At 38.4% G+C, this 24,734-nt stretch overlaps 1 protein-coding gene across 26 annotated transcripts in view; it reads left to right on the forward strand.

Annotated features, from left to right (window-relative positions):
* The window catches only part of col13a1 (collagen, type XIII, alpha 1), a 105,999-nt gene that overhangs the window by 76,306 nt on the left and 4,959 nt on the right, over positions 1-24,734 (forward strand). For 8 of the 26 annotated variants that reach the window (XM_051917110.1, XM_051917111.1, XM_051917106.1 and 5 more), the window contains 22 exons: positions 256-282; positions 8,677-8,721; positions 9,561-9,596; positions 9,684-9,728; positions 11,038-11,124; positions 11,286-11,312; positions 11,435-11,470; positions 11,604-11,660; positions 11,803-11,826; positions 11,964-12,017; positions 12,180-12,224; positions 12,352-12,486; positions 13,213-13,284; positions 13,439-13,483; positions 13,631-13,681; positions 13,862-13,888; positions 14,373-14,459; positions 16,426-16,461; positions 17,493-17,546; positions 17,888-17,941; positions 18,041-18,076; positions 22,331-22,580. In XM_051917110.1, the coding sequence (XP_051773070.1) occupies positions 256-282; positions 8,677-8,721; positions 9,561-9,596; positions 9,684-9,728; positions 11,038-11,124; positions 11,286-11,312; positions 11,435-11,470; positions 11,604-11,660; positions 11,803-11,826; positions 11,964-12,017; positions 12,180-12,224; positions 12,352-12,486; positions 13,213-13,284; positions 13,439-13,483; positions 13,631-13,681; positions 13,862-13,888; positions 14,373-14,459; positions 16,426-16,461; positions 17,493-17,546; positions 17,888-17,941; positions 18,041-18,076; positions 22,331-22,504 (1,254 nt within the window). In that variant the 3' untranslated portion in view covers positions 22,505-22,580. Of the gene's footprint in view, positions 1-255; positions 283-8,676; positions 8,722-9,560; positions 9,597-9,683; positions 9,729-11,037; positions 11,125-11,285; positions 11,313-11,434; positions 11,471-11,603; positions 11,661-11,802; positions 11,827-11,963; positions 12,018-12,179; positions 12,225-12,351; positions 12,487-13,212; positions 13,285-13,438; positions 13,484-13,630; positions 13,682-13,861; positions 13,889-14,372; positions 14,460-16,425; positions 16,462-17,492; positions 17,547-17,887; positions 17,942-18,040; positions 18,077-21,769; positions 21,857-22,330; positions 22,582-24,734 lie in introns of those variants that run through there. The other 18 variants (XM_051917113.1, XM_051917120.1, XM_051917121.1 and 15 more) reach the window with 13 other exon arrangements.

The following is a 24,734-nucleotide window of genomic DNA, read 5'->3' on the forward strand; positions in this document are numbered from 1 at the left end:
AGAAATGTTTGCTCAAATAATTCCTCCACTACACAGGAGATTGAACTGGTTGTTTAGATAAATGATGTCATGGACTGAAACTCTGCTGACTTTAATGTTGCCCTGTTGCTGTGATAGATGTAAATTAGTTGCAAATTAGTTGTTTTGGGCTGAGGAGAAGCAGGTCAACATTTGACATTATGACTTACCGGTATTAGAAGGTGTTTTCGCATTTCATAGCATATTAATAACTTTATTTGCTTTGTTTCTCTTTAGGGAATTAAAGGAGACGAGGGACTGAAGGTAAGGAATGCATTTGGCTCTGCTTGCTATTTTAAAAAAATGGCCATTTTTATAATGTCTGGAAGTTTTAACAAAAAAAAAACTGATCTGTTTGTTTGATCTCGACCAGCCCAACATAGCAACATTGACTCAACCAATAGCATGTGTTTGGAGGTGGGGCTAACTGTTTGTTTAACCAATGGCTGACCAACTTGCAATTGCGTGTAATTTGCACACACATTTTTTGTTGTGTACCTCTTAGATTTACATTCAGTTTTGATTATCATGTCATCTTTGGGGTTTATTAAAGTGATAACACTTTACAACACAACTTTTAATGATAAAAATGTATTAGTAAATTTATGCTATTTAAATTTAATCAACTAAAATTAATAAATGCTGTAGTATTTGTTCATTCTTATTACATGTTAACTAATGTAGTTAACTAATGTTAACAAATGAAACCTCATTTTAAAGTGTTACCATTAAAGTCATAAACATAAATCTGTGTTTTGTTAGGTTCAAACCAGATATTTAACCTATAATTGGCTAAAGAAGGGGTGTCAAACTTAACTCCTGGATGGCCACAGTCCTTCAGAGTTTATTTCCAGCCCTGCTTTAACACACATACCTGGACTGCGTTTAACTCCACTTTTAGACATACACTCGCAAACTTCCATAAGCACTTCCCCTCGGTATAATCCCTGCCACCATTTTGAAGTGCGTTCAAGTGGGCGAACTTGACGAATATAGTTAAGGGCCTGGTTTCACAGACAGGGCTTAGATCTTAGTTCACTTAGGACATTTTAGTAGCTTTTATAAATGCAGCTTAGAAAAAAACATTACTGGTGTGCATCTTGAAACAAAACAATGGCATTGACATATTTTAAGATATGTCAATGCAAGATGCTTTCAGCAAAAACAGCTAAAATGTGCATTTTAGTCTGGGACTAGGCTTAACCCTTGTCTGTGAAACCAGGGGATAGTTTATTGTTTTGTTATCATTTTCATTTGAGCAATTTTTTAAAATTTTCTCCTACAGCCTAAGTATACATTCAGGCCTATAGAATGGTGCATAAAACAAATTTTTAGGAAAAAAAACTGTGAATAATAAATCAGCTCCATAGCGGATTCCAAGTCATCGCGGGCTTAGGGCGTTCCATTTAAACCCATTGCAAGGGTTCCGCCAATAGGGGGTACTCGTGCAATGTTAGCAATGACGTACATCCGAGTGAACAAGACAGAGGGAAGTTACTGAGGGAAGGCATAAAAAATTAGTTAAACGCAATCCTGTATTTTTCAAATAAGCCTGAAGGACTTGATTAGCTGCATCAGGTGCATTTAATTGAGGTTGAAGCTAAACTCTGCAGGGCTGTGGCCCTCCAGGAACTGAGTTTGACACCCCCCGGCTAAAGCATCTTGAAGGAGCAGTATTCTATAGAGAGTAAATCTAAACATCTAAAGATTTATGTTTGTGTGACTATCACATGTCTGAGGCATTGCTCCTACTGAAACATGCATCTGCTGGAGTGATTACACTGTTTGTCACTGGGGAAGTTTTAGCCTGTAAAGAGGAGTGGGACGCACGTAAAGTTTACACCTGCTGATACACCAATAGTCCCTACAGGATACTGCTATGCAGACTGTCTAACTGCTTAATGCTGAATGTTGTCCTCTAAAGCCAGCAGTGAGGCTTGAGTCCATGGGCCAGACATCTTATGTGAACTGTGTCCCACCGAACTCCTTTACTAGCCTGAGTTTGATGGAATTTTCATTTCCTCTGCACATCCTCGCCTCCCCCCGACTTCTGTCTCAGGACCACCCTAGAATCCCATAGTCATTCGTCCTGATGCTCACAACGTCAGAGGCTTACTTTAGATCTGGCTTCTTTATTTGGATTGTGCCAGAAGAAAACACTTTCTAATCTCATGACTTTGTTTAGGATTACACAATCCCATTTCTGCATATGTACTTCGGTTGGCTTCCACCAGTTTGTGTGTATTTGTGGTGTACAGTATGTGTTGATCTGCTGAAGATGTTCCCATCTGTACATTGGTGTAGGGCGAACAAGGGATGGATGGGCAAACAGGAGAGAAAGGGGAAAAGGTACTCTGAGAAATGTTGCTTGTAGTGCATTTAGCTTTGTGTGTATGAAGCAAACATCTAACTATCGTGATATTTGCATGACATTGCATGATCAGCAACTTCTTGGATATATACTGCTGCACGATATAAGACACTTGAGATTAAGAACTAAAGTGGGCAAGACGTTTTTAGTGTATAACGTCTTAAATTCTGGTCTGTTCGTTCGTTCATTTTCGAGTTCATCCTACATTATTGTAACTCATCCACCTTCATTGACTCGTGTACCACTGGTAGACACCAGCTTATGTTACCAAAGTGAGGACTCGCATTGGGCTGTGGGCAGGACAAATGCTTTGCAACTGAAACCAGGATGTGCACAAAGACATATGACTCAGTACCGGAGTCAAGCTGGGAGACCAGAGGGATTGCACGCTAAGAGAAAAACAGGCCGCTAGCACAAGACATTCCCTCCTTTCTTCATCTGAGCACCTGTGCGTCTGATTTACAGGCCTCTATCCTTGCTGTTTGTGGAGAGTCCCCTGTTACACACAGCTTGATGGACTTAGCACACTTATTTTTGCTACCTGCCTTTGTCCCTGCCAAACACATGCTGCCATACTCTTCGATTGTTAGGTCTGTTGTCATGACAGTGCTTGGTGTTTCTGCATTTGAGCGGTCTGTTTAAGTATATGAATGTTTTCATAATCAGACTCAGCAGACATGCCAGCTGGGGAACTGACATAAATAAGCACATCTGCAGCAGTGCTATATTTAGTGTTTTTTATACAATTATATTTATACAACTTGATCACCGCCTCTAATTGAATGCAGGACAGTATGTTTGGGGTTTCAGGCTTGGAACCGGGCTGTTGCTTGTTTGAACATATCATTGAGGGATTTACATGTAGTTGTTATGACTCTTCATTTACACTGTGCCATTTAACACCACACTGTATGTTACAAATTAAGGCAGAGTTAAAAAAGTACCAGAAAGTATCAGTATAACATGATATCATTCAAAAGTTTGAGATTAATAAGATTTTTTGTTTTTGAAAGAAGCATTTATTTGATCGCAAATACAGTAAAAACAGTATTATTGTGAACTATTATTACAATTTAAAAGAACTGATCTCTATTTTAATGTATTTTAAAATATAATTTATTCCTGTGATGGTAAAGCTGAATTTTCAGCATCATTACTTCAGTCTTCAGTGTCACATGATCCTTCAGAAATTATTCTGATATGCTGATTTGGTGCTCAAGAAACATTTCCAAGTATTAGCATGACATTTTTTTGGAAATCGTGACATTTTTACAGGATTCTTTAATGAATAAAAAGCATTTATTTGAAATAGATATCTTTTGTAACATTATAAATGTCTTTACTGTCACTTTTGATCAATTTAATGCATCCTTGCTGAATAAAAGTATTAATTTCTTTTAAAAAAATACTTTTGAATGTATATTCATGTGTCGTGTACATAAATATAGTACCATGTAATAATAGTCAAAGATTTGGACAAACCTATGCACTCTTATTGTTATTATTTTATTTATTTTGGAATAAAATAAAGTCATCAAAACTATAAAATAGTAAAATAGTATAAAATAATTATATAGTCGCTAAAAATTTTAAACAAAACTCCATTTCATGTAACTATATTTGACCAAATATAGTTGATATGATGCACACTTGACCAATTTGGTCCACTTTATACATTAAAAAACCGTTTCATAAAGAAATTCTTATGTTGGCACAATTGATGTTTGCCTAGAGAGCTCATTTTAAGCATTTTAGCCTAATAATGTAGGTCAATGAGTCCAGTGTGTATTGTATACCCAGTATTAGCAATTTATACAATCACCTTACTATGGTACCGCCACAGTACCTTTTTGTTGGGGGAAACTGCTGTCTTCCCTTAAAACATCTGTCTTTCTCATTAATAGTCAGTACTAGGTTTTGTGTTGTGAAAGCCAGTGAAAATTTATGAGATAAAAAGGAGATAAGCAAACACTAAATTTACTCCTTTTACTCCTGCAGCCAACAGTGGGTGAGCCTCATCTGTATTAAGTGAGGCTGCTAAAGACTGTCTGTATTTCTCTCCAACTGGAATAAATGTAACACACATTTACAGTAACAATCAAACTTGCAAACACACACAGATTAAAAGACAGATGTACACTCATGTAACAAGTGTTGCACCTCTGCCATTAGATTCTTATGTTAAGTAGGAATGAGAGATGATGGCGTGACATGAATTTAAAGAACCGCCCAGTGAAGCACCTCCAAGATCAAACGAGAGCCGCTTTATTTCTTTCTCTTTGACATTGGCTCTCACAAAACTTCTCAGTTACACACTCCCCTCCAGATCGGGATTGCTAAAATAGAGAGCCCAAGGGTTATTAAAGCAATAAGTCAGGAGAAGCCATGCACTGCTGTGATTTTACTGGGTTTTTAGGCACTACATGAAGCAGCAGCAACAGAATAAATGTCTGCATCTGAATTTTTCTTTACATCCTAAAAATATATTTATTTGAACTTGTTCTGTGCACTTTTTATTGCTTTAAGCATAAATCCAACATAAAAACAAGAAAAAAAAATCTAATGTAAGCACCAAAAAGAATTGGAAAAATAATTGTTCTGCAAAACAGACAGTCCTGTCCCAATGTTCAATCAAAAGCCGCTTTCCATCGAAATTACCCGAAACAATTTGTCTCAAGAATCATGAAGATTAAGTCTGGTGACGTAGGACTGCGCGCAACTTTCCAGTTCCTGCTGGATTTCGTCCTCAGCGTATAAGCTTAATAAAGCCTGAACCTTGTCGTCTGTCCATCGGACATATTCATATCAACTCATTGTTGATTCAAATAGCAAACAACTCTTATTGCATGCACTGCAAGAGACTTTTAAAAATGGTGGTTGAAATAAAATGCTGCGTGGAGTCAACCAATCAAAATGCTGCGTGAACTCAACCAATCAGCATGTTCAATTCCCAAGTCACACCCCCGAAAGTTCCTGAACTTTGAAAAATACTACCTCGCAAGCAGGTACTTTCTGAGAGGGAAATTTTTACCTGGAACTTCATTTAGACCCTAGTTCCTGCGGTCAAAACACACCAAGTACCACCCCAAAGTCCCTAGTTCCTAGGGGAAAGTTCCTACGGTGGAAATGCGGCTAAACAGACTGCAATTACGCTTGGTGCTGCAAGTGCCTCAAAAATTGCACACTGTGTCTTTAAGAGTCAGAACTGAATGTTTAGTTGTTTTTCTCTTCATACAAGGATCCTTTGTGTCTCAAAGAACTTGAGCAGTATATGATGCATGTCGCTATATAAATGGAACTTATTAGGTTTATTTTGGAAATTTCTTTTACCCGTTTTCTCTTTATACCTCGGGCCAAGCACGTTTACCATGCTCTCGTATTTCATAGGAGCCAAAGTAAGTCATTACTTATTATGAACAGTCCTGAAGGAATCAAGTTTGTCAGCAAAGAATGCAGCCACTTCTTCTCAGTGCTGATGACTGTTCTCTTCACCTTCCCAGAGTTCCCCTCAACTCCAAAGGCTCCGTCTTCATCATTTTTAGCCTGAAGATTAGCACTCCCATAAATCACTTGCAGCCTATGTCTGTCCACACACTAGCCTCTGCCCCACCAAGCACTCTTCACTCTAAAATAGAAGCAGACGGGGTTGAAGGAGACATGATGATGGGCAGCGGGGCCTAATGGAATGGTGTGAGTTGATTGGAAATGAAGATGATCAAAGAGACTTCCTGTTTTCAGCATGTGTCCAAGAAGTTTCTCTTTCATGATTAAAGTGATCAACCATCACTGCATTGTTCCAATCCCTTAACGGGACAGTTACATGCAGTCGGACTCTTTCATCTACTGGGAACACACATAAACTCCCATACGACTCTCTGCCATACGACTCTCTTGTCCAAACCCAACTGCCCTTTCTGGTCCCTGATTGGTCGGCGTTTATGAAAGCAGCTGAGTATGACAAGCAGTCTCGGGCCCAAAAGCACACTAGAGTGCCTTGGATCATTAATACCCTCTCAAACCGCACACATTTGGCGTCTGTCTCTCTTGATAACCTGCAACCCTCTCCAAGGTCTGACCACTGCACCTGTCAAAGCGGGTTATGCCAAGCTAGGCTCTGCCACCTGCCCTCTGCTCAGACTCGCTGGAGTCTTCATGCCATCTTTGACCTCTGACCTCGGCTGCCTGTTGTCTGGCCACCAGTCTTTGAATGTCATGCATTGTTTTCTGTAGAGGCTTTCTGGACATGTTGTAAAACGCTTCCCTTGTGGCACTACCATGTAATGTAATGATTGAGTACTGACTAATCTACCTGTTTGTTTGTGTGTTTGATAAACCTACTAAAGAAACCAGCTTAGTAGTGGTCTAAGCTGGTTTATGCTGATTAGATGTGCTTTGCTGCTGGTCTAGCTGGTGAACCAGCAAATGGTCAACCAGTGTGGTCTTCTAGTCAAGCTGGTTGACCAGTGAAGTATTGCTAGTTAACTGTGTTGGGAAAACATTGCTTGTAAATGCAACACATTACTATGTTGCTTTAATTATTGTAGAAAGTAATTGTGTTACTTTAGTACATTTGGTGGAAAATGGTGAGTTAATATTGCCAATTTATTACTTATAGCTGACTGAAAATCTTGTTCCTCCAGTAGAAATTCTTGGCTTGCAGTCATTTTTTACATTAGAAATACATTGGAAATATACACCGATCAGACATAACATTATGATCACTGACAGGTGAAGTGAACAACACTGATTATTTCTTCATCACAGCACCTGTTAGTGGGTGGGATATATTAGGCAGCAAGTGAATTTTGTTCATTTTGTCTTCAAAGTTGATGTGTTAGAAGCAGGAAAAATAGGCAAGCGTAAGGATTTGAGTGAGTTTGACAAGGGCCAAATTGTGATGGCTAGACAACTGGGTCAGAGCATCTCCAAAACTGCAGCTCTTGTGGGGTGTTCCCGGTCTGCAGTGGTCTGTATCTATCAAAAGTGATCCAAGGAAGGAACAGTGGTGAACCAACGACAGAGTCATGGGCGGCCAAGGCTTACTGATTCACGTGGGGAGCGAAGGCTGGCCCGTGTGGTCCGATCCAACAGACCAAAGGTGTTAGAATACACAGTGCATCACAGTTTGTTGCGCACGGGGCTGCATAGCTGCAGACCAGTCAGGGTGCCCATGCTGACCCCTGTTACTGCCGAAAGCGCCAACAGTGGGCACGTGAGCATCAGAACTGGACCACAGAGCAATGGAAGAAGATGACCTGATGAATCACGTTTTCTTTTACATCACATGGATGGCCGGGTGAGTGTGCGTCGCTTACCTGGGGAACACATGGCACCAGGATGCACTATGGGAAGAAAGCAAGCCGGCGGAGGCAGTGTGATGCTTTGGGCAATGTTCTGCTGGGAAACCTTGGGTCCTGCCATCCATGTGGATGTTACTTTGACACATACCACCTACCTGAGCATTGTTGCAAAAATGGTTCAGGAATGGTTCGAGGAGCACAACAACGAGTTTGAGGTGTTGAATTGGCCTCCAAATTCCCCAGATCTTAATCCAATCGAGCATCTGTGGGATGTGCTGAAAAAACAAGTCCGATCCATGGAGGCCCCACCACGCAACTTACAGGACTTAAAGGATCTGCTGCTAACATCTTGGTGCCAGATACCACAGCACACCTTCAGGGGTCTAGTGGAGTCCATGCCTCGACGGGTCAGGGCTGTTTTGGCACAATATTAGGAAGGTGATCATAATGTAATGCCTGATCGGTGTATGACATTTTGAGAACATAAATCTCAGGTTTTGGTGTAAATTTAACAAGTGAATGTGCGGTCACATTTACTCTCGTTTACTGTCAAAATAGAGTCATTGCAATAGAAATCTGGACAATCAGGAATTTCGCATCAGGTTCACTTTGGTCACGGATTTCCCGCATTGACTGAAAGAAAGCTGCTTGGTTTGAAAGAGACTTCTCTGTGAGCTGTGTTTTATACATCAACTACACTGTTGACAATGGACCTTTTTGCCCACAACAAATCATTGCTTAAATTAACGTGCCTATGTGACGCGTTACAAATCCCAACACTGCCAGCATACAAAGCACAACTTACAATACAGCAGTGAGCAGATGTGCTGGGCAATTCTCGTTTGTCATCATGCCTAACAATCTGCTGAAGCAAAAGTCTTTCAGTAGTGTTTTGCTTGTGCTATGAGTGCAGTCTTTGGTTTTGGCTTGTGAATGTGTGACTTCTTAAGTATTGAAACAATGAGTAATTGATGATAATTTTTACAGGGTGAGCTAGGGATGCCTGGAATGCCTGGGAAACAAGGAGTGAAGGTAGTTCACTTCTACTGCAGCCTATATCTTTCCCCATCCCCTTCCCCATGATCCCCAGCCTTTTATAAAGAGCTATCCTTTTTCCCAGAACCCTGCATGCTCTTCCAGAAGCATTCCTTTGCTAAAATGCTCCTTTGAGAGCTCAATCTTATATGTTATGATTTTAAGTAGAACTGCTTTCACACCAGTGGGCAATTAATAGCTCATTATACAGCCACGTCACATATAACCGTCTCACCTTCTGACACTGTAAAGTGGCGTCTGAGACTTGAGGAATGAGATGGCAGAAGAAAGACGGATGGTGCCACAAGCAGTCAGACCCCCCAGTCACTCTCGACCCCAATGGGTTGAGTGTCCTCACGCAGCCACAGCTGTGTCTGTAAATCACTGCCTTCATGTCTGCTCATTAGTCTGAGATAACAGACATTGAATTAAATAACTGTCATGTGCTCTTTACTATTAATAACAAACCAATTGTGGGGGCGGCTCATTGCGGCATGCTGCTAGTGATCAGCTATTTGCGTGCCTGGAGAGCACAAACTTCGACATTCCAATCTAAATATTGATACCAGCACGTGCTGTCTAATTGTTTCAATAGAAATTATGACATCTGATAGACCCTTGGGGGTTTACGATAGGTGAAAACAGTGTTTGGTTAAATAATTACAGGAAATAATCTTTCGTTGAAATTAAGAATGACTTTTTCAAGCAAAATATATGATGTTGATTCCTTTGTTGATTTTCAAAGGTCAGCATTTGAGGGTGTTTAGGTCTTTTCTCACTGTTTTCCTTTTCTCTCTTTCTCTGTTTTTCTAATGTTGACATCTTGCACCCTTCAGGGAGAGCCTGGTTTCCCAGGCGCCCCTGGACGAAAGGTAAAGGCCTGGTTTGGTGTGGTTGTATCTTTAACACATTTACTGATCATACGAAATTCTTAAAGTCATTTTTCTGTCACTATGAAGGGTCAGGCAGGTGTTTCTGGTATCCCGGGAAAACGGGGCTACAAGGTACACCTGAATGTGTGCTGTGGCTATGGTCTTGCACAAGTGCTTGTTCTGACACCCTCAAGTGTTTTTTGATGTGATTTTGAATATTGAGGGTGAATTTTACTCACCCTTTTGCAATTTTCAAACCTGAAATTGTTGTGTGCTTTTGTCATTTTTATTAGTTTTTATTACATATTTTGGTAACACTTTATTTTAGGGTCTTTTAACTAGTTGCTTATTAGCATGCATATTACTAGAATATTGGCTATTTATTAGTACTTATTAAGCACATATTTATACCTTATTCTGCATAACCATATTCTACATTCTTAATCCTACCCAATACCTGAACATAACTACCTTACTAACTATTAATAAGCAGTAAATTAGGGGATTATTGAGGAAAAAGTCGTAGTTAATATTTTATATGTGTTCCCTATACTAAAGTGTTACCCATATTTCTATTTAGTGTTGCGGTACTTTCATTTAAGTTTTAGTCATTTTACTACTTCGACTTCAATTTATTAAAGTGTACATTTTTCATTAATATTTATATTTTATTTTATTTCAGCTTTATTTGAAATACCGAAAACATTTTAATCATTTTAATGACATTTCTCAAAAAAATCACCTTTTTTGTTCCACAGAAAAAAAGAAAGCCATGTGGGTTTGGAATAAAAAGAGGCTGAATAAAAATAGCAGCTATTTATTTTTGGGTGGTGAATTGCGTTGATTTGACTTTAATTATACATGCATGTTTGAAAGACATCTGTGAAGTGGTGAGCTGAATGTCTGCACTCAATGATGTTTGTATACCTGTATTTATTTATTTAATAACGTACTGTGTGTTTCATTTCATTTTAATAGTCAATATTACTTTGTCTTTACTGAAGCTTAACAATACGTCATGCTTAAATTGCGGTCAAACTTTGTTTTCCATTTATTTTCATTTATGCACATGCAAATACAAACAAGAATTACATCTGCATGGTTTGGTTTACAGTGTTGCAGGAAATGGAAGAAGACAGTATTTTAACTTTTTTTAAATGTTATGATTAAATTAGCGTTTCTACAAAACAGAAGCCTTAGAAGGTGGCAGTATATCCTCTGAAATCATTTCATCTAATGTGACCACACCTTTATGCTCGCTCCCTGTGTTTAAGTACCACAGCTGTCGTGAATTAAAGAGGCTAACTGTAATGCTTCAAAAGGAAATGGAAACAAGATGCTCACACCAGAATATTTATACGCTTTCATTAAATAGAGCTGCATCTTGAATCTTTGAATCAGTCAAGTCATGGTTAACTCCTACATTTTTATTTATTGCTAGGGAGAAAAAGGCGAGTCTAGTGCTGCAGGAACTGGCATTAAAGGAGAACCAGGTGCCCCAGGACAGCCAGGACAAGCTGGACCCAAGGTAGCTTGCCCGCATTCTCCACCAACTAGCTCTAATTAGCCTTATATCTGCTGCTAAATTGCTTTCTTGGAGTGTTATGATGACATGTCCAGTCTACCAAAATCTGCTTATGGTTTAGTAAGAAATGAATTTCAGGTTCATTATCGCATGTGTTTTCGCAGGGTGACAAAGGTGATCAAGGCATAAAGGTGAGCAATTGACAATAAATGAGTGCTTACACATTGCAACTCTAGATGATCTTGTATGATTGTTATATTTTGAATACGTCTTTGGAGAACAATAGCACAAATGAATGCTTTTTGCTTTGCAGGGTGAAGCTGGCCAGGAAGGCCCATCTGGACCAAGGGTGAGTAGAGGCCATGTGTACAGTGTAGGGTTTGTCACTGACAGAGAAAATGTTGATGTGAACGGTTAATAATCAGAAGTAATGTTATATATTGATTGATTGATTGATTGATTGTTCTTCCATCACTCAACAGGGACCACCAGGTCCAACCGGGGAGCCAGGAAAAACTTTAATCAACAACAATGAAAATGTATGTCTATGCCTTTATGTATACAAATGTTACTTTATTTATAATTTGGTTATTTTGCATATTCCCTTCTCTGCCTTGTTGTAAAAGTTTCAACAGATTCATTTGTAATGTGTAAAGGCACTAAGTTCATTTCTTTTTTCAGGATATTCGCAATGTGCATTCAATGGTAAGTTTCACTCTAAAGGCCTTTTCTGTATTTGTTGTGTGGTTAGGAAACTGGTTAACATTTTGTTTAAATATTTGGACATATAAACAGAGAACAATGTTTTGTGTTTATTTAAGGATCTGTTTTTTTAATTTTAGGGCCCTCCTGGTCTACCTGGTCCCCCCGGGCTTCCTGGGACCCCCGGTTTGAAGGTAGCTGATCAACTTCTCTCATTCTTAACTCTTTTATCCTTGATGTCTAACAATGGTAGTAGATTCATACTAAATTCTGGTTAGATTTGAGGAAGTATTTTACATATCACTGTAGACCACCCTGTTTTTTTGCATTAAACATCACTTCTTTTTTTTCTTCAGGGTGATGTTGGACTTCCAGGTCCACCTGGTCTTGATGGGGAAAAGGTAAATAATAATTAACGTTTTCTATAAATGAAACCTATTTTAGCCACTAATCTGTGAGTAGTCCATTGGTGGATGTATTTATTTGATCCTTTCTAATGTTGAGTGATTGCACCTGTTTACTTCTTAGGGTCCAAGAGGAAAGCCAGGAGAACAGGGACCCATCGGCCCTCCTGGACCAGAGGGACCACGGGGAGAAGGAGGTGTCATGGGCTTCCCTGGTCCAAAAGGAGACAAGGGAGACATGGGCCCCTCGGGATCACCTGTGAGTGACTGCACCAGCTTTCCCATCACAAGTAGTCTGTCTGACTACACCTGAGTTGTTAAATAATCACAAGGGTCTTGTGACCTTTAACCCCTGCATGAAAGAATATTCTGATATTAAGCAAAATATCATAATATTCAAATGATATAAACATCATGTAAATGCATTAACCAGATTGCCATTACCAAATTAAGCCAATATTTGTTTTTCTAGAAATTTTAATAAAAAAAATATAGGCATATGCCGTAAGCAAGTTCGGATTCATGTATTCAGAATATCCACTGTAACTGAATAAAACGAAAGCATGTTCTGTATTTTCAGAGGACAATGTATTTGTGTTTGTTTGGAATATTTTGACTACAGGAACATTGAAATATTCCAATAATTGTGCAGCATCTTTTTCAAATGAAAGGCTTCACCAGAATATAGACCTTAATTAGAAAATGATTTGCATGTAAATTTAGTTTTGATTATGTGAGCAAGTGGGATCATCATGAGTGCTTTTGAATTTTGAAAGAGTTTGTGGTGAGTGGGCAGCATTGCATTCTTAAAAGTCTACAGTTTACTAATCATTAGTCCTACGTGTTGGATGCTTTGAGTTCAAATGTCTCTTGGTTGTGGATTTTGTTTTTAAGGATGTTAAGTGATGTCCATCAACCCAGTCCCCCCTAATTGACTTTTCTGCCAATTTTAATTGCTATTTCACATTCTTTCCTCATTCTGTAGGGTTTAGATGGCCCTACTGGAGAAAAGGGGGTTTCAGGGCCCCCTGGCCATATTGGATTGCCAGGCCCAATGGTATGCAATGGTGCCCCTCAAGCAAACGTCATTGTTGAAAAGACATCACATGACTTTGGGGTGCAGTGTATTTCATCATGCCAGTTTTAATTCTATTGAATGAATGGTAAAGTTGAGTATTCCTTCTCTTTTTGCTCTTTCATAACATCTTCAGGGTCAGAAAGGTGAACCTGGAGAGAAAGGAGATAAAGCAGAGCTGGTATGTTTCACATTTTTTAGCATTTAATTTGCACATTTTCGAGGTTGTAATGGGGTTTCAGTAGATATTAGCCTATGGGTTTCCTAAGTTGTGAAATATCTTGAATTAAGTATCTTAGTGGTGACTCCCCTATCTGTGTTCTTTCAGGTCTATGGGCCTGCTGGACCTCCAGGACCTGCAGGGCCAGTTGGGCCAGTGGTGAGGGCATTGTCTACTCCATAAAAGCTTATGATAACAGCAGGCATATTACAGGCGTATATGTGGGCATCAGTGCTTTTTTTTTCCCATTTGATGGTGCATTTATAAAGAGGAACTAATTTTAAACAACTCAAAATGTTTTGATACTGATTTCTCATATTTATTTTTTGTGCCTATCAGGGACCTCCAGGTTTGTCAGGACCAAAGGTAAGTATCCCAGCCTAAGTCACTTTTATATTCCAGTTTAACCAACTTAAAGGGATAGTTCACCCAAAAATGAAAATTCTGTCATCATTTACTCACCCTCAAATTGTTCCAAACCTGTATAACTTTCTATATTCTGCTGAACATAAAAGAAGATATTTTGAAGAATATGGGTAACCAAACAGTTGATTTCCCACAGTGCTTAACAGACTTCCATAGTATTTTCTTTTTCCATATTATGATAGTCAATGGGGCCCATCGACTGTTTGGTTAATATCATTCTTCAAAATATCATTCTTCAAAATATCTTCAGCAGAAGAAAGAAATTCACACAGGTTTGGAACAACTTGAGGGTGAGTAAATGATGACAGAATATTCATTTTTAGGTGAACTATCCCTTTAACTTATTTAACTTAAATTGAACTTTTATGGGCCTCTGCCATATGCTAAACAAGACATTAAATCTCATATGTTGTTTCTGGGTCAGGGAGAGCCAGGAATAGGCTTGAGAGGAGAGAAGGGATCACCTGGACAGAAAGGAGAAAAAGGAGACAGGGGCCATCTTGGACTCCCTGTAAGTACATTTCTGATTCTTATAATCTAGTTGTTAATGCTTGATAAACATGCATTGCAATTACAGTCAGAACAATGTAAGATAAAATAGCTGTCCAAATCATTAAATCAGTCATTTTGATGAATAAAGGATGAGTACTTTATACCAGTGAGTAATTCATTTGATAATATTAATTAATCTTGTCTTTCCCGAGTGCAGCGTTAGTGGAAAAGCATGTTTTGTGTAAGGTTTGTGCTTTAGCCCCCTTAATGCAAATATCATTGTGCTGCTATTTCATGTGTCTTTGTAACTAGACGTCATGGTTCATGGCTAAGTGTCACATTGCATGAATCAGTGGATGTCCACATTTGGCAATCATATATACAAGTGCCATCATGTAATCATCTTGTCACATTGTTTTATACACATTTTAATAGATTACCAACAAGTTCCTGATGAATTTATATTACTGTAACTGACTGACGTCCATGTTATTATTTCAAAATACTGTATGTGGTTGTTTATAAAATGTTTCCTTTCTGCTCTGTTAAATAGCATGCTATAGGTTTTGTTACTGTGAATTTCAGGGGTCTTTTCCTGACTTCTGGTGTATATCTATGGTGTCAAAGTCATTGATAAACTTGTTCTAGTCACATCATCAATGGCACAGTAACTCCTTTTAAAAAAGTGTAGAAATTGAAATGTCATAAAATCCTTTAGAATGCACAGCAAAAAAGGTTTTAATCAGTATTTTTGTCTTCTTCAATAAAAAAATAAAAAATTAGGTAAATTATCTTCTTTTTTTTTTTTCTTTTTTTTAAGCATAAACCTCACAATATTGATGAAAACATTTTACCAATGTGGAAAGAAAATTAAAAATTAGAGCCTCAGGCAAGTAAATTTTAAATAAAATAAAAACAGTTTACATATTTTTACTGGAAAACAAGATAAAATGCTACTTAAGAATATGAAAAAAAACAAGGAAGCTTTTGTGTGGAAGGGCAAATTTTATCCAGTGTGTTCCTCTGTTCCATAACCTAGTGAGCTGCCTACCTAGATATCATTTTAAGGCATCATATGTGCACTCCTGCCACAAACACTTGGCTGCACCAATAACCTTATGCCTTATATATAAAGATATAGTTCTAAAATCGTTCTAAATATAAAAGAATAGCAGAGTCCATACCACAACTTTAACTATAACGGCACAGAGAAAAGATATTGTTGGAATCTACAGTATTTCAGAACATTTTTTTTCCAGCTGATGAACATTGACAGCCAATCAGAATGCATCCTGCTTTAAAGAGCTTGAGCATTTAAAGCGGCAGACGACAAAACTGCAGCGCGCCACTTAGAATAAACAGAACAATATCATTCGCTATTGTTATAAATATCTTTATAGTTATCATTCTTGGTGTGGACAAGCCTTTAGCATCCTGTTAAGTCAACTCTCCTATGCGTTTCTCATGTGGAGCGCTATTTGTGTGGCATGCAAAGTTGCTGCCTATGTATAGTGTTCCACTTCAGTCACTTATGAGGTTGCGTTTCAGTTAGCATGCCGCCTTAGAAGGCAGTAGACGGCAATGCAGCTTACTAGGTTTTGGAATCGAACAACTATTTACAAGTATTATTTTTAGTTTTTGCATCTCTTCTGGAATTTAAAACCCACCTGTTGTTATTTTATCACCATACATAGAGCTGAAATGAATGATTGAAAACTGTACCAGCTGTAACAGTTTTAAGTCATGTTCATTAGCAGTCACACTGTAAGAAGCTAAAGTCACAATGAAAGGAGTTACTGCCCGTCTCTTACATGTCATCTTCAACACGTCACCCCTCCATCAAAACTAGTGTTGTTTTTATGTGGCACACAAGTCACTGCTTCACTCACTCACCCACCCTCTCCTCCCCCCACACTTCTCCCCTCCCTCCCTCTCCACCACCTCCATCTCTTCTCTCGCTCTGTAACTCTTTACACACTGTCCAGGGGGCTCATGGTTTAGACGGCAGGCCTGGTCCAGTGGTGAGTGGCGCAAGACCCGTTCCCATCATCCACCCCTCCATTTCCATCCATCCCTCTCTCTTTTCCCACTCCGCAGTCTGCCTGCTTCACTCTTTCTGTCTGTCTGCTTCTGCTTGAGCTGTTGCTTGCTTGTCCTCTGTGTTTCTGTCTTTTCTGTGTTGTCTAATGGTCAAGGCCTTGTTTAGATCTCTGTTGAGGTTGCATCGGCATGAGTATGACTTTGATTTGACTTTGTCCCTAAGCCTGTTTGGCTGTTGCCTCTTGCTGTTTCCAGAGGTACCGCGCTCGGTTTATTTCTCAACCTGTCAACACGCAAGTGAGTGAAGGGGAGCATGGCCAAACACTTATAAACATTTCACTCGCGCTCTCTCTCTGAAACGCACTTTCTCTTTCTTTGAAAAGTACGTACTTAGTACTCTACCGGTGAATAATCCCTTCACATTTCATGCCGTCGCAGCCCTCTTTACCTTTATAAATATATATATATATATATATATATATATATTGAACATGCCTGACCTCTGTTGACCTTTCAAAGGCTTAATTCCCTCCAAGCTTCAGAGCTTTATTTTATTCCAAGACAAGCTTTGACCTTGTAATGTCATACCAGGAGAGAGCATGATGGGATGCGGCTGCATGAACAATGATACAGTATGGCATACAACTGTACAAATGGCTGAGAGGCAAGACTCCTGAAAAAGCAAGATGTCTAACAGCCCTTCTCTTGAATCCTCTCCAAGTCATGAGAGGAAAATGGAAGATGGATTCGCTGTTATATTTACTTGTGTTTCTGTTTATTTCCCCTTAGATCAACAAACTTTGGAGTTTTATCGGGTTTCTCAGCAGATTGGATCTCAGATGGCTGTTTTCAAACATACATTAGGAGTTTAAAACTGCTTTTGTTCAACTCTGAAAAAGTTTGTTGATCTATTGGTGCTCAACACTGACTAGTTTCTCTCCCTTTCTGACCTCGTCACCCACCGCCGTCCCCTCTTTTGAAGCTCACACATGTCACTTTTTTTTGTTCAAAGGGTCTGATAGGACCAGCAGGAGTGCCTGGGCCTGCAGGACCAAAAGGAGAAATGGTTAGTGCTGTTTTTGGTTGTAAAACAGTTAATCAAATATGTCCAGAAATGGGTGTTCCTATAGTAATAGTCCATATTATGCAAAATTATGACGCGGTGGGAGTGAAAGTCATCCTCATGACAGCTGACCAAATTAAATATTTTTGAATGTACAGCCTTAAGTGATAAATAACTCATGATCAGTTGCTGAATTATTAGATTATAATGCAACAGTTTGCTCTGCTAGTGTTGTCAATAATTCAGCGGCCCCTTGTCAACCAATCAAAAACATTCACTGATTGTATAAGATATAAAGTTCAGTGTAATACAATATAATGTCTGTGTATGTTTTTACTATACAGGGAGAAAAGGGCGATATGGGAGTAGCAGGACCAATTGGGCCTCAAGGCATCCCTGTAAGTGCTGTAACAGAGCACAATTTAACATAAGTATAAGTATAAGTGCATTCATTTGAAAAATAGACCATCAGTAATGTCTCTCCCCCATTCATTTAGGGTTTAGTAGGACCACCGGGATTAAAAGGAAACCGGGTAAGATTATAAATGCGTTCTTGATCGTAGTTTGTTTGCAGAATATGTTATTGTAACTTTAAAGGACAATAACATGAGTCCACTTTCTTAAAATAAAGGGATGGACGATATTTCTAAACCAGCATGAATCTGCAAAACTTTTAAGCATTTGCTATTGTTCATTATTAAATAACAGTGGTTATTTAATTTGTCATTATCAATTATTATGCAGTGTTTAGCCGGGCTCAGACTACAGGAGTTTTAGGCTGATTTACCCCTCCCAACAATCTAAGAGAAAATCTTGTCCAGTACCTTGGTCGGTTACAATGTTCGGCCCAGATTATTATCTAGCTCCGTTGGACAGCGGAGATGGAGGAACGGCTTGTGGAAGTGTGGCAACAACACGACTGCCTGTGTAATATGTCTTTAAAAACGTACTACAACAGTACGGACAAAGGGAACAGCTCTGTTTTAAACGTACCGGTTGAGTGTAGAAAGCTGCTGCTGACGGTGTTGCCAAGCAATGGTAAACATTTTAGCTCAAGAGGCTAACGTTAGCTAGCATACTACTGTCAACAGATATTAAAATTGGCAGTTAAATCTCACTTACTGAAGAACAGACAATATCCTTTTTGCTTATATTTGAGAGAACACAATCTGTAAAGATTCTCCTTAGTGTGTGATGCAACAAGATTTCATAATTGGTTAGGGTTTAAAAACTCCTGCAGGCTGAGCCCGGCTTTATTGATTGTAATTATGTTGTTTTTTTAAGACACAAGCAGAAGCATGCTGGGTGTAAGAAATTAGAATGGCTACAGCTCACTGCTAGAAAATATGTGTATATATACAGTGGGGTCTAAAAGTCTGTAAAAAATAAGAAATTAAAAATCTAAAATGAATAAATCTGGAAATAAACACAGAAAACACAGAAATGTTATGACATAAATAATAAGGAATAATGTAAGTTTCCGCACTATTTTTCAGTTATTATCTGTCAGATTTTCTTGCTTCCTTTGAATCACAAGATGCTCTGTGGATCATTCTCAAATCATGCTGAATGGAGCATCATATTTTATACACACACAAATAAAATTCCTGTTAATTTATTCAATTGTAAGTCAAATTGATAAGTTAATAATTTAATTTATATTTTAGAAAATGTATTAAATACTAAATAGTCTTTTGGATGCTGCTGTATATGTTCATTGATCATGATAGAATTGTGTAAACATATATTCTTACTCCAGAACAGTATATTTGTCAGTCTGTATATTTGCAATTATTTTTATTTATTTTAATAATTTATTGGCAGTTCTTATTTTTGAGTATATTTAAAATATATTTTTGCATGATTAACGCAAAAACTGACCTATGATACAGTATAAATTGCTAAATTTAAGAGAGTTATTATTATAAATAGAAGTACATGTGAACTGACCATGCTTTTCCTATGCTTTCATCCTCCTAGACTTTTTGCCTGTCTCCTATTAACACTAATTTCCTCAGTTAATGACTGAATGTCTCCCACCTTGAAAGTCAGGACATGTCAGTGCTCCTCCCAACATCCTCCACTGGTGAATTGAACGGTTTTGGATAAATTGTCACTATGCTGATGCTCAGCTCAGTGGAAGGTGCTGTGGAGGATCCTTGGACACGGTGCTGTTTTTACTCTTGTCCTTTCCTTGTCTTCCTCTCTTTTTTTCCACAGGTCTTCCTATCCCCTTTTCCTCCCCCCGCACCTTGGCCTGTGTCCGTGGCTCTTTTTGCGGAGTCGGGCCGGGTCGTCCTCTCTGTCCCCCTCTCACTCCCTGGCCTCCTCCTGCTCCTCCTGCATCCTAATGTTGTAGCCTGGGTTAATACTTCTCCTCTTCCTCACCTCCTACTTTTGTTCATATCCTTCACTTACCTCCCTACCAACCTGCATTCATTTTCTCCCAATTATGCTAATGCACAGAGTTCTTATTGTTCCATAAAAGCCACATCTGGATCTATTTTGAAAAGGCACACAACCAAGCAATGTGGGAAATGGCATTATATCAATGTAGAGCTCATTCTGGCATCCTGATGAGAGTATTTAGGACTCCTGATGTGAGCCAAAAGTTCAGAAACAGTCTTAAGGAATCAGTATTTGTCAAACAGGATTAGAAAATGAGCTCCATGTTGATTCATAATGTAATCCTACTTTGATTTTTTTTTTCCTTCCTCCATTAAGTGTTAGAATAACAGTCATGATGAGGGCCGTTCGGAATGTTAGAACTCTGTATTATAGTATAGAAAGATCCCACTTTGAAACATTTATATAGCTTAAATGTAATAGTTTCCTCCAAAGAACCCTTCAACTTTGCGTGCAGACTTGAGGATAAATCATCAAACACTCTAAAAAGTAAAGCTGGTTTTAATTAGTAATATAGAAGAGAGATGATGATTAAACAGTTTTAGTGCCTCGTCAGCTTTTGTACATTAGCCTTTGTAATTTCATTTCAGTGTTCTATATGGAATCAATCACAGATTGTCTACTTACTGGTGCCAAATTTTGATTCCAAGATCAGGGAGTAAAGATATTTTCCCTTCGAAGGTTTAGATGTAGGGATCAAAAATAACATATGTTCAGTCATCATCATGACCCTACAAAATGGCTGCCATGATTTTTCTACATTTACCTTTATTCAGCAAGGACACATTAAATTGATCAAAAGTAACAGTAAAGAAACATTTATAATGTTATAAAAGATTTCATTTTATTTAAGTTATAAATGCACAACTGCTTTGAACATCAAAGCACCAAATCAGCATATTAGAATGATTTCTGAAGGATCATGTGACACTGAAGGCTGGAGTAATGATGCTGAAAATTCAGCTTTGCATCACAGAATTGAATTACATTTCAAAATACAGTATATTAAAATAGTTTTTACTGCATTTTTGATCAAATTAATGCGTTTTGGTTAGCATAAGAGACTTACTGACCCCAAACTTTTGAACGGTAGTGTATATGTAATTGAGGCTAAAAAAAATGGCTCCCCAGGGTATGACCGTTTCATAAGTCAGTCAACTTATTTAACCATATTTATTCATTTTTAAACATTTATTAAATATTTAGTAAATGTGCATTCAGTATTCTTTACACAAAGTTAGTAATACTTTTTACAAATATTTTTAAATTCCCACACTAACCACACTGGCTGACCTCCTTTCTCCTTAACCCCTCCACTTACCCTCCTTAAAGGGATACTTCACCCAAAAATGAAAATTGTCATAATTTACTCACCCTCAAGTTGTTCCAAACCTGAATGAATATCTTTCTTCTGCTGAACACAAAATAATATATTTTGAAGAATGTTTATTAACCAGACATTTGACGGTAGCCATTGACTTCCATAGTATTTTGTTTCCCATGGAAGTCAATGGGGCCCGTCAACTGTTTGGTTACCAACATTCTTCAAAATATCTTCCTTTGTGTTCAACAGAAGAAAGAAACTCATACATGTTTGGAACAACTTGAGGGTGAGTAAATGATGACAAAATTTTGTCATTTTTAGGTGAACTATCCCTTTAAATTAGCCCAATACTCATTGTAGCTCAGTTCAAAAGCACATCTACTTTTAGAAAGTGTCTTACAGTTATTCTTACTGATAGTGCTTTTCTTACAAGTACTGCTATAGTAGACTAGGAGGACTAAAGTCTGACTTTTTTCGAATGCACTGTTGTTTGCAGGGGGAGAGGGGCAAGAAAGGCAACAGGGGGGCCAAAGGGGATAAGGGAGACCAAGGAGCCCCGGGATTAGATGCCCCGTGTCCGTTGGTATGTCTTTCGTTCAACGTGCAGCACTAAGGCAAAAGGAGACTTCCCGAAAGCCACATCTCCTTATGTCTTTGTGTAATAAACACTAACAAATGCCCAGAAGAGTTCTGGTCTAAGCCTGTGAATTACAATGTACTGTATATAGAGACTCATATTTTACTCATACATCACATTAGAACTATTGTAGATGGGGATTTGAAATAAAAATGACTAGGCACCAGAACTCTCAATGGGATTTTTGCTTTTCAGGATTAAGACTGACAGGAATTTGGTTCTGCTCAACACAGTAGGATGGAGCTACTATAAGTTAGTTAAATCAGTTGAACTATGTGGTGTTTACATCCCTGTGGACGCAGTGAACATATTCCTGTCAGTCTCAGGTCCAGTGTGGACCAATCAGACGCTGGAACAGAGCGGCCATTGTGGGGGTGTGGCTGGACGACAGGATGTTTATATGATTGATTTCATGAACAGGGTTTCCGAGGCTTTAAAGGGGAGAAAGGTGAACCGGGGCTGCCAGGCCTGGATGGGCTAGATGCCCCGTGCCCTGTGGTATGCTGCTGTCTATCCCTTTCCTTATTCCGCATGCTCCCTGCCTTCCTGAACCTAACGCTTCAGCATAGCCCATTCGGAATGAAGAACAAATAAGAAAATAGAACAGGAAAAAAGCTTGCATGGTATCTCAGTATTAAAGGGTTAGTTCACCCAAAAATGAAAGTAATGTCATTAATTACTCACCCTCATATCGTTCCACACCCGTAAGACCTTCGTTCATCTTCAGAACACAAATTAAGATATTTTTGTTGAAATCCGATGGCTCAGTGAGGCCTGCATAGCCAGCAATGACATTTCCTCTCTCAAGATCCATAAATGTACTAAAAACATATTTAAATCAGTTCATGTGAGTACAGTGGTTCAATATTAATATTATAAAGCGACGAGAATATTTTTGGTGCGCCAAAAAAACAAAATAACAACTTATATAGTGATGGCCGATTTCAAAACACTGCTTCATGAAGCTTTGGAGCGTTATGAATCAGCATGTCGAATCATGATTCGGATCGTGTGTCAAACTGCCAAACTGCTGAAATCACGTGACTTTGGCGCTCCGAACCGCTGATTCAACACGCTGATTCATAATGCTCCGAAGCTTCCTGAAGCAGTGTTTTGAAATCGGCCATCACTATATAAGTCGTTATTTTGTTTTTTTTGGCGCACCAAAAATATTCTCGTCGCTTTATAATATTAATATTGAACCACTGTACTCACATGAACTGATTTAAATATGTTTTTAGTACATTAATGGATCTTGAGAGAGGAAATGTCATTGCTGTCAATGCAGGCCTCACTGAGCCATTGGATTTCAACAAAAATATCTTAATTTGTGTTCTGAAGATGAACGAAGGTCTTACAGGTGTGGAACGGCATGAGGGTGAGTAATAAATGACATTTTCATTTTTGGGTGAACTAACCCTTTAATATCATTAACTCTGTTAAATCTATAAACTTTAAAGGGGTCGTGAATTGAGAAATCAAATTTTCCTTGATTTTATTTTTGACATATAAAAGGTCATTGTAAATATATACAATGTAAGTTTCAGAACTCAAAACTTCCTTGTTAGTCCAAAAACAGCTTTTATTGAAAGCAAGCTCCTAAAACGACTTCTTTCAGATTTTGTCTCAGTATGATGTCATAGTGCGATGAAAGACTTCTTCTACATCATTGCCTCTTTAGCCCCATCCACTGATCCTCGCATGTCATGTAGTAGAAAATGCAAGACAGACACAAACACAGGATTACTCCAGCAACAAAACGATAGAGATGCCTCTGAGGATTATAAGATGTTTTGCAGTGCCAAGTTGTGATCCTAACATTAAAGAATTTACCCCAAGCTTACCCCAAGAACATTAAATTACCCCAAGCTTTACTCACCCTCAAGCCTTTCTAGGTGTATATGACTTTCTTCTTTCTGATAAACACAATCAGAGATCCGAGCTTTATAATGGCAGTGAACAGTGGTCACGAGTATGAGCTGAAGAAAGTGCTTCCATCCACATCCATCCATCATAAACGTGTACTCCACTTGGCTCCGGGGGGGTTAATAATGGCCTTCTGAAGTGAAGCAATGCATTTGTGTAAAAAAATATCCATATTTAACAAGTTATAAAGTCAAATATCAAGCTTCCGCCAAACTGCCTTCCGTATTCAATGTATGAAGAAAGTGTAAAACTCTCACAGTTCAAAAAGTTTACGCTACGTCCTACGCCTTCCCTATTCAACTTATGGAAAAAGCGTAACTGACGCGACGCCAGTTTACTTCGTAACTTGTATACGGAAAGCGGTCTGCGGAAGCTAGATATTTTACTTCACAACTTGTTAAATATGGATTTTTTTTTTTACACAAATGCATCGCTTCGCTTCAGAAGGTCTTTATTAACCCCTCGCTTGGATGCGTCAGGATATTTGTTAAAATATCTCCAATTGTGTTCATCAGAAAGAAGAATTTCATATACACCTAGGATGGCTTGAGGGTGAGTGAAGCTTGGGCTAATTTTCATTTGAAAGTGAACTAATCCTTTAAGAAAGCGTTGATTAACTTTATTTTTAATGAAGTTCTAGAACACGTCAGTGAGACACGATTCATGTTCGCTTCATTTTACTGCGGATTCATTTTTAAACAAGACACAGTTCCACGCAGGGTTTTCAGAGACACTGAAAATAAAAGATGATGCAGTGCTGACTAAATTGGATCTGACAGTAATGTCGCCACACATAAGTGTGAATAACAGTGTTTTTACCATGTGTCACTATTGCGTTTACTTCAGAGTCTTATATGCAGTGCGTCTATCAAAACAGTGTGTTTCAAAGAGAAGGTAA

This window comes from Ctenopharyngodon idella, chromosome 13, assembly GCF_019924925.1.
Source record: "Ctenopharyngodon idella isolate HZGC_01 chromosome 13, HZGC01, whole genome shotgun sequence".
Classification (NCBI taxonomy): Eukaryota; Metazoa; Chordata; class Actinopteri; order Cypriniformes; family Xenocyprididae; genus Ctenopharyngodon; species Ctenopharyngodon idella.